This window comes from Lissotriton helveticus, chromosome 1_1 (genome assembly GCF_964261635.1).
Source record: "Lissotriton helveticus chromosome 1_1, aLisHel1.1, whole genome shotgun sequence".
In the NCBI taxonomy this organism is placed as follows: domain Eukaryota; kingdom Metazoa; phylum Chordata; class Amphibia; order Caudata; family Salamandridae; genus Lissotriton; species Lissotriton helveticus.
In genome coordinates this window covers 641,519,179-641,534,092 of record NC_136057.1, presented here as the reverse complement: position 1 = coordinate 641,534,092, position 14,914 = coordinate 641,519,179, and the positions used below count along the sequence as shown (strand labels likewise).

At 43.7% G+C, this 14,914-nt stretch overlaps 1 protein-coding gene across 1 annotated transcript in view; it reads left to right on the top strand.

Annotated features, from left to right (window-relative positions):
• Positions 1–2,845: 2,845 nt before the first annotated feature.
• UCMA (upper zone of growth plate and cartilage matrix associated) overlaps positions 2,846–14,914 on the top strand; it is a 78,484-nt gene continuing 66,415 nt past the window's right edge. Inside the window, exons 1-3 of the mRNA XM_078654906.1 lie at positions 2,846–2,979; positions 4,683–4,748; positions 4,835–4,930. Of these exons, the coding sequence (XP_078511032.1) occupies positions 2,922–2,979; positions 4,683–4,748; positions 4,835–4,930 (220 nt within the window). The 5' untranslated portion in view covers positions 2,846–2,921. The remainder of the gene's footprint in view (positions 2,980–4,682; positions 4,749–4,834; positions 4,931–14,914) is intronic.

Here is a 14,914-nt window from a genome sequence, read left to right as displayed (position 1 = left end):
CTTGAACAAACTGATGTGTCCTAAGTTGGAGGGTGGGGTGAACTTTCCTAACTTCTTTATATACCATAAATCTTTCCTGCTGCATCAAGTGTCTAGGTGGATTATGGATTCAACCTCCTCGTCTCCTCTTTGGTTGGACCTGGAGCGCTCTTTCATCTCTCCCTTCTCTTTTAAAGAATATCTTATGTTTTCTCGAAAACCACAATTTGTATCTACTCCTATTCTCAAGCACACGTCCAAAATTCTTCCGAGTCTGCCTGTCCCATCCTTTTTTGAACAACCTATCTGGCATAATATTTCTATCCAAATTAACAATAGACCCATTTTTTGGAAGGCATGGAGGTCTCGTGGTCTCATATGGGTTCATTAATTGCACCATCAAGGCCGATTCATCTCCTTTTCATCAGCTATCTCTTCCTTTAATTTTCCTCCTTCTTTTCGTATTAAATATACCTTGTTAATCACTGCACTTCAAGAGGCCCATGCTGCATACCTTGCTTCTCCTTCTCTTCTTTATCCAGAACCTTCTAGTATGCCTTTATTATATTCTTTACTCCTCAAAAAAGCCGGAGCTTCCAAAATCTATGCTTCTCTTTTACATTCCTCCTCGTCCCGTATTAAAAGTAAGACGGAGGAGAATTGGGAAGAGGATTTACACGTCTCCTGGCCCATTGATCTTTGGGATAAAATTTGGTTGAAGCTGCGCAAGTCTTCTAGAGCTGCTAATGCGACTCAGACAATATTTTTTATTTACAATCGCTTATTACTTTCACCACTCACTCTCAGCAAATCAATCAATCAATCATAGCATTTGTATAGCGCACTACTCACCCGGAAGGGTCTCAAGGCGCTTGGGGGAAGGGGTCTGCTATTGCTCGAACAGCCAGGTCTTGAGTTGTCTCCTGAAGGCGAGATGGTCCTGGGTCAGCCGAAGGTGGGTGGGGAGGGAGTTCCAGCAAACAGTTTCCTGATTCCACAGATTTATGTTGGTCCTGTTCAACGTCACATGCAGACCTTTTCCACATGCCTTTTGACTGCCCCCTAGTTAACACTTTTTGGGTGCAGGTATGGTACCAGATAAATAAAAAAAAAATCTCCACACATCCCTTTTTTTGTCTCACACATTTTCTTGGGAAGTGCTTCTCCTATTTGGAATCAGTCCACATTATGTACAAGAATTATTGATTTATTGCTAGCGGTTGCTTTTCAACAAATCACCAAGAACGGGAAAGACTTCACCAAAATATCGTATCAGGCCTGGTGGTATGCAGTTTGCTATAATCACAGATTAGACATGACTTTTGTTTACCCACTGACCCTGGCGTCTAAAAGAAAGGAATTGTGGGATCCTGTTACCTCCTTGTTTAGTGAAAGTGCTAGACGTTCTTTGCCACTATCTCCCTTGCAACCGGAAGTTCCCAAACCTCCATGAAGGCCTCTTGATTGTTCCATATTATTCCCTATGCTTCATGTCTCATATTCTACTTTTGTATTTTATTACTTATATCTTTCATATTACTGTTTTCAATTTTCTGAATGGTTTATAGGTATACTATTTAATACTTCTCAGTCGTGCTTACAGTTTATTGCATAACTTCAGTTGTTTTTTCTTTATTTCCCCTTTTTCCTTTATGCCCTCTACCTAACTTTATGGTTTTTGCTATCACTGACATTGCAAATTTTTTTTCTTTCTTTTTATTGTATTAATGCTTGATCTTATGTAATATTTTTATTGTTCTATTGTGCTCATTTTGTCTGACATTACTTTAATAAAATTCTCTTGAACTTAAAAGATGGTCAGTCGAGAAGGGATTATTCATGATCAACAAATTGATAAGTAGATCCGTAAGCAAAGTGAGATGTGGAATCAATTCTAATATTCATGGGGGAGACGAATGCACACTCAATGTTAATCTTAATCTAAATTGTGTTAGTGAAGATTTGGGGAATGTGCAACATTTCTCCCGTAGATCATCCCAACTGCAGGGGTCACCACTCGCCATTCCATGCCATGGTTAAGGGTATGCACTCTGATTGCACTGGAGCATAGCAAATAAATTAAAACGAATAATGCTCAGAGAAGAGTGCTGACGACGTCATTTGTTCCTGCTTTGTTTACGGAAGTGCACAGGGCAACAGCGTGACTGAAAGCATGGTGTATTTGTTTTCAGAATGGGTTTCTATAGGACACCCCAGATTTTGTGTATTTTTATGCCGTGGTACTTGGCTGTAACTTAAACTGTTAGGTCGCCTCCATGCCAGGTCAGATTAGGTTTTCTCACTAACTAGAACATTATTTGTGCTAACTTGAGTTTATTACAGATGCATACCTCTCAACTCGCCCTCATTTGGATAGGCACTCAAGAACTCATTGTCACCCTCCAAAATAGGGAAACACCACCTGCAGATCTCAGTGGTATCGCCTGCTCATTAAAACACTCGTCTCCCTCCAAAAATGTATCATCTACATTGAATTCAATGAGATTACCCCCTGAAAAACACATAATCTCACCATCCAAGGAGAGTCAACGTGATTAAAGTATGACATTAATAGTGTTTTATTCTGTAAACGTGTCCTTTCCTGCGCTGAGAGCAGTGTCCCACGCTCACATTGAATGCCACGTACAGGACGGAGTGACCAGGGATGCAACCCTCACCACGATACTTTAGTGAGCTGGTCACTGGACATTTCGGGAACAGGCTTGTGACTCTGCGCGAGCTTGGATGCTGTGCTCGCACGCGCACCTGGAGACTGCAGGCCGTGGCTGAGAGCCTGCCTCCGGCCCCTCCCAAACCCCCCATCACATTCCAGCCCCTCCCTCCACTCTCGCCCTACTCCCGAGGAATGTGCAGCCTGCGCTCAGAGCCCGGCCGGACTGTGTGCACCATTGTTCGGACGAGCCCTGCGGAGCCCTGCAAAGATGAACTGGACTCGGGTGGTCTTCCTCTGCTGCCTGGCGGCCGTCGCACTTCTAGCCCGTAAGTGACATGTGCATTCTAAAGAGTATTTCTACGGGGAGAGAAGAGGACACTGGGCGACACATACTCTAAACAAACTTGCTTTAAATATGAAGCTGTGCACCCTGAGTGCGTTTAATACAGAGAGCAGGCATCTATTCATCTCAAAATGGCTTTAAATTGTGTGACAACCATCAAAAAACGCATTGCCAACCCGCTGAGCCAAAATGAATCAAGGTTGCCGCTTTGATTGATCAGAAAATCCTCGTAACTATTATGGGACGCCTGCTTTAACGCGCGTGCCTTTAGTTGCATGTTATTAGCTGATACCACTGTATTGTCTTTCTAGGGCACGATAAACTGTCCTGAGAAGAGTACCTTGCACCCTCTATCTTTGTACTCTGAAGTCGACATGTGTTCTCTCAAAAAGAACATGCACTCTCATATGTTTAATACAACAGCAAGTATGGACTCCCCCCCCCCAAAGACACTTCCAGGTTACATGAATAGATGAGTAAGGCATACATATTGAGAGCAAGGCGAACCTAAACCTTTAAAGGCCATGAGAGGTATGTGGTTTTCTTCAGTGTTTCAAACACGAAGATGCAAAAGGAACATAACATGATTTGCCGAGGGTCACACAGTATTTAGTCAAATGCAAAAGTTCCGGATAGAGCCCTATTTTTATGGTTCCCGAATTAACAATACAGCCTCTAGATAACATTTCTGGCGTAAAATACAGGTTTCATGATTGAGACCATGGTGGAAAATGCAGTTGACTGGTTGCAAATGGTATCGACTCGAACCATTGCGCGACATAAGGTCTATGAATTTATAAAGCACTGTTTAAGTTCATTCCAGTTTCATCCAGGAGTTGGGGCTTAATTTAAAGTAACTGTGAGAACTATTCTGGTGACTTTCACCAAAAACTGGTCCTTCGTCTGTTACTTGTGTACATATTGTGAAATGTCCAAATACACATCCTTGCAATGGATGCCCTTTACCTGGAGTTTCCATCGGGGTTACGTTTATATTACTATAATGATCGGCTTAGCAAACATTAAATATGGAGATCTGCACATACTGATGATAAGGGAACCTTATATTCAGAAACCAACAATTCGCTGCACAATGTCAGGACAGCAAGGGAAATACCCCGTCAAGGTTCCGTACACACTTTGAATATTATATGTATCGAAACAGAACTATCGGGATAATTTTAATTTCCGCCCAGTGTATGTATTAAAGGTCTGTGTGTGTTAGTTTGGAGTACTTGTAAAGAATAAAGTGTTGCTTTAGCCTCAATGAGCCAATTGTATACATACCAGTTGATAAGATAGACCGGTGGGCTAAGTGCTAGCTGCTGAGCCCTGTTTGTAGCCTCCGCCTAACAGATTCAAGGCACAACGGGTTCTCTCAGCTTCTCCCCTTTGGAGTCTGAGGCAAAGATTCTACAGAACCGCGATGTCATAATGGCGAGACCTGGTTACAGCGTTTCGAAGCTACCACCTTTCTAGGGAAGCACCTTAGAGATGCTACATTGCACAGATCTCCCTTGCCTGGCTAAGGTCCAGTGCCTGGCCGAAGCCGGTACAAGGGACGGCTCCTCAGAATATAGCCATTCCATTTGAGGCAGTATATATACAGTATTTAGGCGAGGCTCTAGGTGAACACTAAAGCCCCGATTAATGTATGTGCGCTGTGCTCTCTCCCTCTCTCTCCAGTTCTCCGGGAAGGGGAAGGAGCCGCTGTCCGGTCCCCAAGAGCCGCTGGTCCGGAGGTGAAAGAAGGTAAGTGGCGACCGCCGGCCTGAGCCCCCGTGCGCGCGCACACTCCGCGCCTCGCCCCCGCCTCACTAATCCTTCTCCCCTTCCAGGTCTGAAGAAGAGGGTTTTCATGAAGGAGGCCGACGCGTCCAGCTTCTTCAAGAAACGCGCCAAAAGATCACCCAAAACCCAAGGCGAAATCAATGGTGAGCCTGTGCATTGCTATCCTTTCCACAGCCAGAACTTTCCTCCCATCACCTCACTTTCCTGCAGACACCCCCCCACTGTCTGGCAGCCGCTCTGTGACGCATGCGCCGCCACGCCAGGGTGCACGGCCGTTTTGTTTCCATAGTGGGCGACGCCTGACTACATAGTCGAGTCTGAATTAATGGAGGGGAACAAACGTGACAGGTTGTTATTAATTACTTCAGAGAAACCTGTACATCATGCAACGTGCTGATATTTTTGAAGAGTATACTGCCCATCCCGAGCGGCAAGAGCGGGCCAGACGTATTTTTTTGTTTTGTTTTTTTGTTAAATAGCCAGACATATTTTTGAAGTCCATTTCGTGGGCGCGCTTTCTTGCCCTCACTGCACTCTTCGTCATGTAGTCCGCCGTGACCAAGATTCCTCAGCACTAGAAAGTAACGTGGCGCTGGGCGGGAGGGGACTGCGGCCGCCTCGCGCCGGGTGCCTGCCTCGCAGCAGAGGGCCCAGGCAGACAGAGGCGCACTATGTGCTGGACAGCAGCAGCTGCAGGCGGCTCTGGGAGGCACAGGGGCTCCTGGAGAAAGTTCAGAGGATGGCTCTGCGCTCTCTGCGACTCAGCTCAGCTCACAGCCCATTAGCTAACTCGAGCCGTCCTGCTAGGCTGCGAAGGTCTGCAACTTCTCATCAACTTCCCCTTTTCTTTTCTTCACGCCAAAGCAGAAATACTTCTGCATAAATAGAAGGATATTTTACTACAGCCCGTGATACCCAGCTCTCTGCAGGTGTGGTCAGAGGCACCGCAGGCAGAAGTGTACAGAACATTTTTTACAAAATATCTCGGTTACCAACCCATCATTTTTACAGAATAAACACTCTCTAAGGGGTAACGGCGGCTGGCTTTTCTACCGCGAGCTATCAATCACTGGTTGAAAAAGGTGTAAATGTGGTTGGCGCATAAGTGCAGAATAAAGAGACACTGGAGTACTATCCACACCAGAGTGATCTTTACGAAATTCATAGTTAAGGCGGAGTCTAAGGGCAGAAGAATAACACATAAACCACTATCCCTGTTCAGGATTTATGTTAAAGATTTATAATAAAATGACCAAACTTGAAATGCAGATTAGTTTCCTTGCCATTGCACAAGGCCCTCAGCTTCACCTATTCATACCCAGCATCTTTCATTCATTACAGACTTCCCTCAATGTCACCCATTCCATTATTCAGTACGTGAAATAAATCAAAATATGCAGTTTCCCAATGCACACCTTCCCTGTCCGTCTCCCTTCTCGCATTTCCCACATCACAGCCACAACCCAACCCTAACAAATACCATACATTGTATGGCGGCCCCTCATGCAGTTCTCCATGTTTATATTTAAATTTTTCACACACAAGCACACGTACACAAAAGGGTGGCTACACTCCACTAAGGCAGAGGAGCGTCGCCCCACTGCTCTCAGAATAGGAAAAATAAAATGAGAATAATCTCGTTATTATCATTTTATTTTTTGCTATGGGGCTGGGTTAGGGCAGGGTGGGGCTGGGGTCTCAGGGGGAGGAGCGGTGGCACACTCTAAGCGCGCATGACGGGTTGGTCGGCCATCTTGGTCTGGACAAACAGTCATGCGCACTTTGCATGTTCCCACCTGGCTGTAATACATAGCCTGGTGGGAAACATGCACAGGCTCCCTGTCCCCGCCTGAGCGCGAACCAGGGTGCTCAGACCCATCACAGCGCTGCATTGCAGTGTTGCAATTGGCTTAGAGGAGCCTGTGTGCTTCCGGGACTGAAGCGGAGGAGAAGGCGGCTGTGAGAAGGGACGAAAGCTGAGGAGAGAGAGAGGCTGTGAAAAGGTGTTTTAAAAAAAAAATTTGTCCCACCCCCACCTCTATTCCCAGCCAGCCGTCACTGGTGCGCACACAGACACATGCATGCACACCCCCCACTGCCTAGTCCACTCTGCCATCAACAAAATCAAAACTCATCTATCATCCATGGCTTTCCCCCACAACTCATCTTATTACTGCACGCAATCACTCGTTCATCCACTTCCACACAAAGTGCATATATCTAAGTAAGTAAGTAAAAAGCGTTGGGGCTTATTTAAAAAGGCCATTGCGTCACCAGTGGGTCCCTTTTTTGACCCACCAGTGGCACAATGGGCGGGCGTAGAAATGGCACAACGAGGAGAAATACTTTTATTTCTCCTCTTTTTTACCTCTTTCAATGCGAGCTGCATTCTGCAGCACACATAGAAATAGAAAAAAGCCATTTATTATTGTTTATTATTGTTTTTGTGCTGGAAGGTGTCTCTTCCTGCACAAAAACAATCATCCCCGCAGCACAGGCACCCTTTCAAAATGACGCAAAGGGGCCTGCGTTGGCGCATTGCAGCCAATTGTGCTCCAGCGTAGGGGAAAGCACAGGGATGCGTCGTATTGTTGTTAATACAACACATCCCTGTGCTTTAAAAATCACGCAGCACGGTGCAGCTAAATGGTTTGCGGTGCAGTGCTGCACCATTTTCTTGTTATATTAGGCCCTTTATTGTTAAATTAATAAAAATCGTTACAATATTAAATACAGTGAGTAAAACAATTCATGAAACAATAAAAACTTTTTGGTGTGTGGCGGTGGAAAGGTCTCAATGTTCGTAAGTCAGTGTCCCGGCTATAAGAGTCCTATTTTGTGCAAGTAAGCAAGAGGTTACTTTACATATATGAGAAGTTTGGCAATTAGCTCTACCTAAGACAGGATTCATGTTGTCTGGGTGGAGAAAGTGCTGTCTTCAAAGTGGAAAACCTGTTCAAATAGTTACTGGAGATGAGTTCTGTGAGTAAGCCAGGGATTCAAGTCCAGAGCAGAGTTTAATTTATTAGCCAGGGTGCTGCAGGCACGTTAGTAGGGAGGACGCCAAGGTGATGTTTAAAAAGGTTACCTTGGTCCTACTGCTGAAGGCTTTGCCCAAATATGATTGTAGTTTGAACAGTGTGTAGCTATTTGGTACCATCCGCCTCACTCAAAACCACCCAGCCTTCAGAAAACAGCTTAAAACCTGGATATTCGATAAGTAAACTCCCCCCCCTCTTCCTCAAGCGCCTTGAGACCCGCTGGGTATGTAGTGCGCTATATAAATTATGACTTGACTTGACTTGACATCCATGCATGGGCAAAGTTCTCAAGAGAAGCCTTGTCCTCTAAAGATGAGATTATTTTCGAGATTTTGCTGGTTTTCCTTAGAAACGACTCAATGGTGTCCATTGCGGACCATAGCTGAGCTAGCCCAAGCTGGTCAATGGAGTCTTTGAGATATTTTCCAGCTGCTGAGTGCGGTTTGTTGATTTCCAGCTAGATGTTGTGATTAAGGTGTTCCATTCAGCAGACTCGATCCAATAGCACAATTTGATGATTGATACGCTTCTAACTTTCGCTTGGCTAGATCAACTTCTATCCTTATCTGGGTGTCCGAGGTATATCTGGGTAGATTGAATATTTCCTGTAGATTTCAATGGCAGTATTGTCCGGAGTGGTTGAGGCCCTCCCTAGAAGGGCTTCGCTTCCATACGCCAGAGTTGAGACTATCTTCGACAATGCAATTTCCAAAATGGGGATGTATGACAACCCGTTCAGGTTCCTGAAAAGTACCCTGACAACCCGCTGCTAGGACGAGCCCTTTTCTCGTTATTTCCTCCCTGTACGGTTTGAGCTTTTCTTAATTGTCAAATGTTTGACCCAGATATTTGTATTCAGTGACTTCTTTGACCCTTGTGGAGTTGACCCTTGTGGAGTTGAGGAACCAGCTGATTTTACTGCCCTTTCTTCTACAGTAATTCATGATTTTGGTTTTCTTGGTATTGATTGTCAGGCTGTCTTTTAGTGAGTAGTCGTGGGTGGTGTTCAGAAGGCGTTGCATCCCACCTTGGCCCGGCTGAACAAAACCAAGTCATCTGCATACAGCAAGTTTGAAAGGGGAATAGTGCAGAGTTTCAGACCTTGAGAATTAACCAAAGCCAAGGATGAGGAGAGGTCTGCCGAGAATAGATTAAAAAGCATCTGGACAAGAACATACCCCTGCTTAAGCCCCTCGGATGTTGAGATGGCTCCGGAAAGGCTAGCCCAATTGCCCAGATTTTTTCTAACCCAAGTGCCCGTTTATCAGTTTTCAATTGCTTTTAAAACCATTGGCGGTGCATCCCAGTTCTTTAGCTTGCTCCAGAGCAGATTTCGTGTGACACAGTTGAAGGCCGCTTTGTTATCTATGTAACATAGATACATTGGTTGGTTGGTTGATTTTGAAGCTTCAAGCAGCAGGGTCAGTGCCATGATGTTTGTCAGAGTCCCAGTTTTCTTTTGTGAACCCCGTGAGGGCTATCAATCTGTAGCTTTCGGGTTTTGACTTGTCACCATCCTTAAAGTTTGGTGAGATCGTAGACGCTTTTCAGGAATCTGGGATTTTGGCACCTGACAGAACGTGGGTGAATAGAGGGGCCAAATACCCGGCCCATTTTGCTTGTTTTGTCTTATAGATGGGCTGGGGGATTCTTTTTGGGCCAGGAGCACCTGTAAGTCTGCCTTTAGTTATCAGTTGTTTCACCATGTCCTTGTCTAGGGTTCTCTTCTCCTCTGAGATGATGGGTGAGGATCTGGGGGCGTTGCTCGTCTACTGAGGACACCCCTGGATGGCTCGATGTATCTGCTACATTTGAAGAGCTGTTGAAATGAGTGGAAAGGAAGGAGGCCCAGGCTTCTTTGGACAGGTTTGATCCTGGGTGTGGTGTGCTGGGTCTTTTATGGTATTAACAGATCGCTAGAATGTATTGTCGTTGTGGTGCTTTGTATCCCAGATGAGCTTGACCCAGAAGCTGTCCGCAGTTTCCGTCTTTTTGGTCCCGATGGACCTTTTTAGCTCCTTTTTCTTGTGCCTGAGATCAAGTGTAACAATTTCATTTTGAGGGAGCCGCTGTACTGCTCTCAGGGCTCTGTTGACCTACCTTTTAAGTGTTTTTTTTTATCTCTGCGCATGTACATGTTTTGAGAATGTGCTGGATGGCTTGTTGATGTATGAGCTATGTGGGGGTTGACTTTTGAGGCATTTTGTTTTGGGAAGGATATTGTAAATGTTTCCCAGTTGCTTTTCGGAGAGTTTGTATCGCTGTGAGCCTGCTTTAAGTGGTTTTCAGCTTCCTGTTCCGGAGAGTCTATGTTTGTTGCTGCACATTTTACCCTCCTTAGGTCGTGGAGGTAGGTTGATCCCTGCAGTGGGTGTGTTCTCGGTCACCTCAAGGAAATGTTCCAGCTCCTGTGGCAGATGGTCACTCTTCGATCTTCCCCCAATTTGAAAGGGCGTACTTGCTGTAGTAGGGGCAAGGAACCGAAAGTGTAGTACAACAGGGAATTTCCGCTGGTGGAGTGAAAAGACATGGGGGGTCGAGAATCGTCTTGTAAACAGCCACTCAGGGCCCGTAGATCAAGATGTTTAAGTTTGGCGAGCAGAATTGGGCCTCTTTTTGTCAGTGATCTCACTCGTTGGTGTGGAGCCGAGTAGGTAAGTGTTAAAGTCGCCTGTGACTATGATCAGGGGCTGCGGGTGGGATGCCCCTAGTCTGAGGAGACTGTCACACAGCTTCTTCAGTGTGTCTGTGTGATCTTTACAGTTTGTTGCGTAGAGGTTTACTAATGTAACTGAGAAGCCTGTGGTTACTGCTTGCCCTGTCTACATTGCTAAGTGCAGTATTTAGATGTTGTCCGTGTCTGTTGTTTGCTCCTTTGTGATGACCTTGATTGATGTGGACAGGTAAATTGCAAGATCCCCTTTGCGGAGTCCAAGTTGTGATTTTTTTTGGTTGCCGGGGTTACATGATGTGAGAAGCCTGGGATGGAGATCGGTTCTTGAGCTCTGGTCTCCTGTAAGGCAACCACTGAAAAGGTTTGAAGGTAGGAGATGAGGTCCAGGGCTTGGAGTTTGCTGGCTAAGCCGTGAATGTTCCATGAACAATATCGGAGGGTTGGTGTTATTAGTTCTGTGACCTCTCCTTGGACTGCCACCAGTCCCTTTGCTGGTTGTGGCTTATTTAGTGCTCTTGCCATCCACTCACACACGCTGGTCGCTGGCCATTTTCAGTGCTGGCTCATGGAGTGGTGTATTGGTTTATTGGTTCTGATCCACTCGCTATTTCCCTACTCTGTGGTCTTGCACCTAGGGCATTTTTCAGCACTAAGAATGGTTTTGGCTTTTGCAGGCTGTTGGCATTTCCTGGCTCACTGACTTCTTTCTTTCTAAGTGGGTGCTGGTACCCCTGGTTCTAGATATTTTTCTACAATAATGCCCCAAGTTAGGAAGTGGTTGCTTTCATGTTGTACCTTTTCTGCCATGTCCTGTGTGCTCCAGATGACCTTTATAGAGTCTCTCTGTTGACCATGGTTTATGGTGTGGTGTTTATGGTGTGGTCAAAACTCCCTTTGGAAAGCTGGATCAACAGACTGGAGCAGACAATTCCCTGGTCTGATCCTGATCCCGTAGAGGCGGATCTAAACCTCTTAAACTGGCTCAATAGTTTCCTCGACTCCATTCTGCCTAAAAAAACAGTGGAAAAGAAGAGCAGGGCTTTCAAAACCCCTTGGTACACCCCTGAACTCCGAGATTTAAGGAAGAATTGTAAGAAAGCCGAGCGGACTTGGAGAAAAGATTGGGCTTCCCACAATAAATCAGAGTATAGAGCAGCCATGAGGACCTACAAATTATCCCGGAAACTGGCTCAAGCCACTTATTATGAGGAGAAAATTAGAACCTCCTCTAATTCATCTAGAGAGACATTTAAAATTGTTAAAGATCTCCTTAAACCACCAACTCCTCCGACGGTGCAAGTGGCATCGGAAGCTAGGTGCAATCAATTGGCCGCTTTCTTTGAAAACAAAATTCAAAATATACTCAAAACTCTGCCGCAGAGCGACCACGCCTCTGACTGAGCTCCTTCTTTGGCCCCTTCTTCTGGCCCTCGCCTTGACTCGTTTGCCCCGGTTTCAAGGGATGACCTCCTAAAATTTTCGCACACCATAAAGAGTGGCTCTCCCAATGACCCTGCCCCCATGCATATTATGAATCAGGTTGCCGCCACCACCGCCCCAATAATCACAGACCTTCTCAATGCCTCCTTCACTCAGGGAATTGTCCCGCCCAGCTGGAAGCGAGCCATGGTTAAAGCGCTTCTTAAAAAACTTGAGCTCGACCCCGCAAGGTTGGCTAATTTCCGACCAATCTCGCTGCTGCCGTGCATCAGTAAGATGGCGGAAAAAATAGCCAACCAGCAGCTTTCTTCTTTCTTAGAAAGGAATAAGCTGCTTCGTAATTCCCAGACTGGTTTTCGCCCAGGGCAGGGAACAAAGTCTGCCTTATTAGCAGTCGTAGAGGAGGCAAGGTGCATTTTGGATTCAGGGGGATCAACGTTGGTGATCCTCCTGGATCTGAGCGCTGCTTTCGATACGGTGGACCATAAGATCTTAATCCATCGTTTGAGCAACTTGGGAGTGTCAGGTACAGCGCGGAAATGGCTCACATCTTTCTTGGAGAATCGTACCTTCCAGGTTTGGGAGGGAGCAGCACGCTCCAAGATAACCCCCCTCGAGTGTGGGGTCCCACAGGGCTCCTCACTGAGCCCTACCTTATTCAATGATTATATGGCCCCCTCGAGGATGTGGTGAATCCATTTGGGATTAAAATAGTCACGTACGCCGACGACACCTAACTGGTCGCCTCGCTCTCCCAAGAAAAACTCTGCGCGGAAAATCTTCACATCTGCCTCTCAGAAATCCATTCTTGGATGAACGTCTCGCGTCTCAAATTGAATAGGACTAAAACAGAGCTTATGTTGCTAGGCCACCATATAACATCCTTACCTAATTCCATCTGGCCTGCACCAACCCCAAAGAATGAACTAAAACGTCTGGGAGTATGGCTGGAGCAGGACTTGACATTTAAGACCCAAGCAAAAAAGACAGCGGGCATCTGCATATGGCTACTTCGTTCTGCTCGGAAAATACTTCCCCTACTGCCAGAACTCTCAAGGAGGCTACTTATCTAGGGTCTGATTTTATCAAGACTGGATTATAGTAACGCTCTCCTCCTGGCAGCCCCTGAATCTACAATCAACACTCTTCAACAAGTCCAGAACTCGGCAGCGAGGCTCCTTACTGGTACTTCGCGCAGATCGTTGGCCAGACCTGCACTCAAAGCCCTCCATTGGTTACCAATTCATGAAAGGGTCAAATTTAAGGCCCTATGTATCGCTCACAAGTCCCTGCAGGGGAACGGACCCCCTATTTTAGGGCATTTTGTTCGCCCGTACAAGGCCACTAGATCGCTTCGCTCCAATCATGCCAAACTGGCAATTGTTCAGAGAGTGAGGCGGACTCGGACTGGGGGTCGCCGCTTTTCAGTGAACTCAGCGACCTTGAGGAATTCTCATCCACCCAGGATTCGGATGGAGCCGAGCCATCCGAAGTTCCGAAAGCTCCTTAAAACCTTCCTGTTTTCCCTGGACCCCTAGCCGCTGGCACTGAATGTATGACATAATATCGACAGACAGAATATCTACATACAAAAATATCAACACAAAAATATCGAAATCAAAAATATCGGAATCATATCTTCATGAAGGTAAGTGCAAAAATATCGAAAAATTAATATCGTAGTACAAAAATATCGAAATTAAAAATATCGTTTTTTTAAATGTATTAATAATAATGTAAAAATAATTTTAAAATACATATAATTTAACAAATATTAAATAAAAACATTAAAACATAATTAAAAAATTAAAACTAATACATATACATTTAAAATAAATTAAAAACTTAATAATTTAATGTAATTTTATTTTTTTTAATTTCATTTAATTGATTTAAATTAAATTTAAATTTATTTTATTTTTACCCTGTACGCCTGTACCCCAAAAACCCAAAACTGACCCTGAACCCTAAAAACACCCCTTTACCCAAGAACTGAAAACTGACCCTGAACCCTAAAAATACCCCTTTACCCAAAAACTGAAAACTGACCCTGAACCCTAAAAATACCCGTTTACCCAAAAACTGAAAACTGACCCTGAACCCTAAAAATACCCCTTTACCCAAAAACTGAAAACTGACCCTGAACCCTAAAAATACCCCTTTACCCAAAAACTGAAAACTGACCCTGAACCCTAAAAATACCCCTTTACCCAAAAACTGAAAACTGACCCTGAACCCTAAAAATACCCCTTTACCCAAGAACTGAAAACTGACCCTGAACCCTAAAAATATTCCTTTACCCAAAATTAATTAACATTATTTAATTACCAATTAATTATTAATTAACAATAACAATAAAGTAAATATATTAGCACATTAGCTATAATTAATTTAATTTACTAATTAATATTAATTTTTCCCAAATAATTAATTAACAATAACAAAAAATGATATATATTAAAAAATTACTCCAATTAATGTAATTAACTAATTAATATTAATTAATTACCAATTAATTATTAATTAAAAATATGTACAAAATTATATTAATTAATTAACTAATTAATATTAATTAATTATTACCAATTAATTACTAATTAAAAATATGTACACAATTATATTAAGTAATTAGCTAATTAATATTAATTAATTACCAATTAATTATTAATTAAAATATGTACAAAATTATATTAATTAATTAATTAATATTAATTAATTACCAATTAATTATTAATTAAAAATATTTACAAACATATATTAATTAATTAACTAATTAATATCAATTAATTACCAATTAATTATTAATTAAAAATATTTACAAACATATATTAATTAATTAATTATTATTAAATTACTTCCCACCCTATTCCCCTATAAACCCACAACCCGCTCTAATACTAAAACGCAAAATGTTAACAAAATTACTCATTTTCAAACATACATTTCTAAACATATTTAGCAAACATATAAAC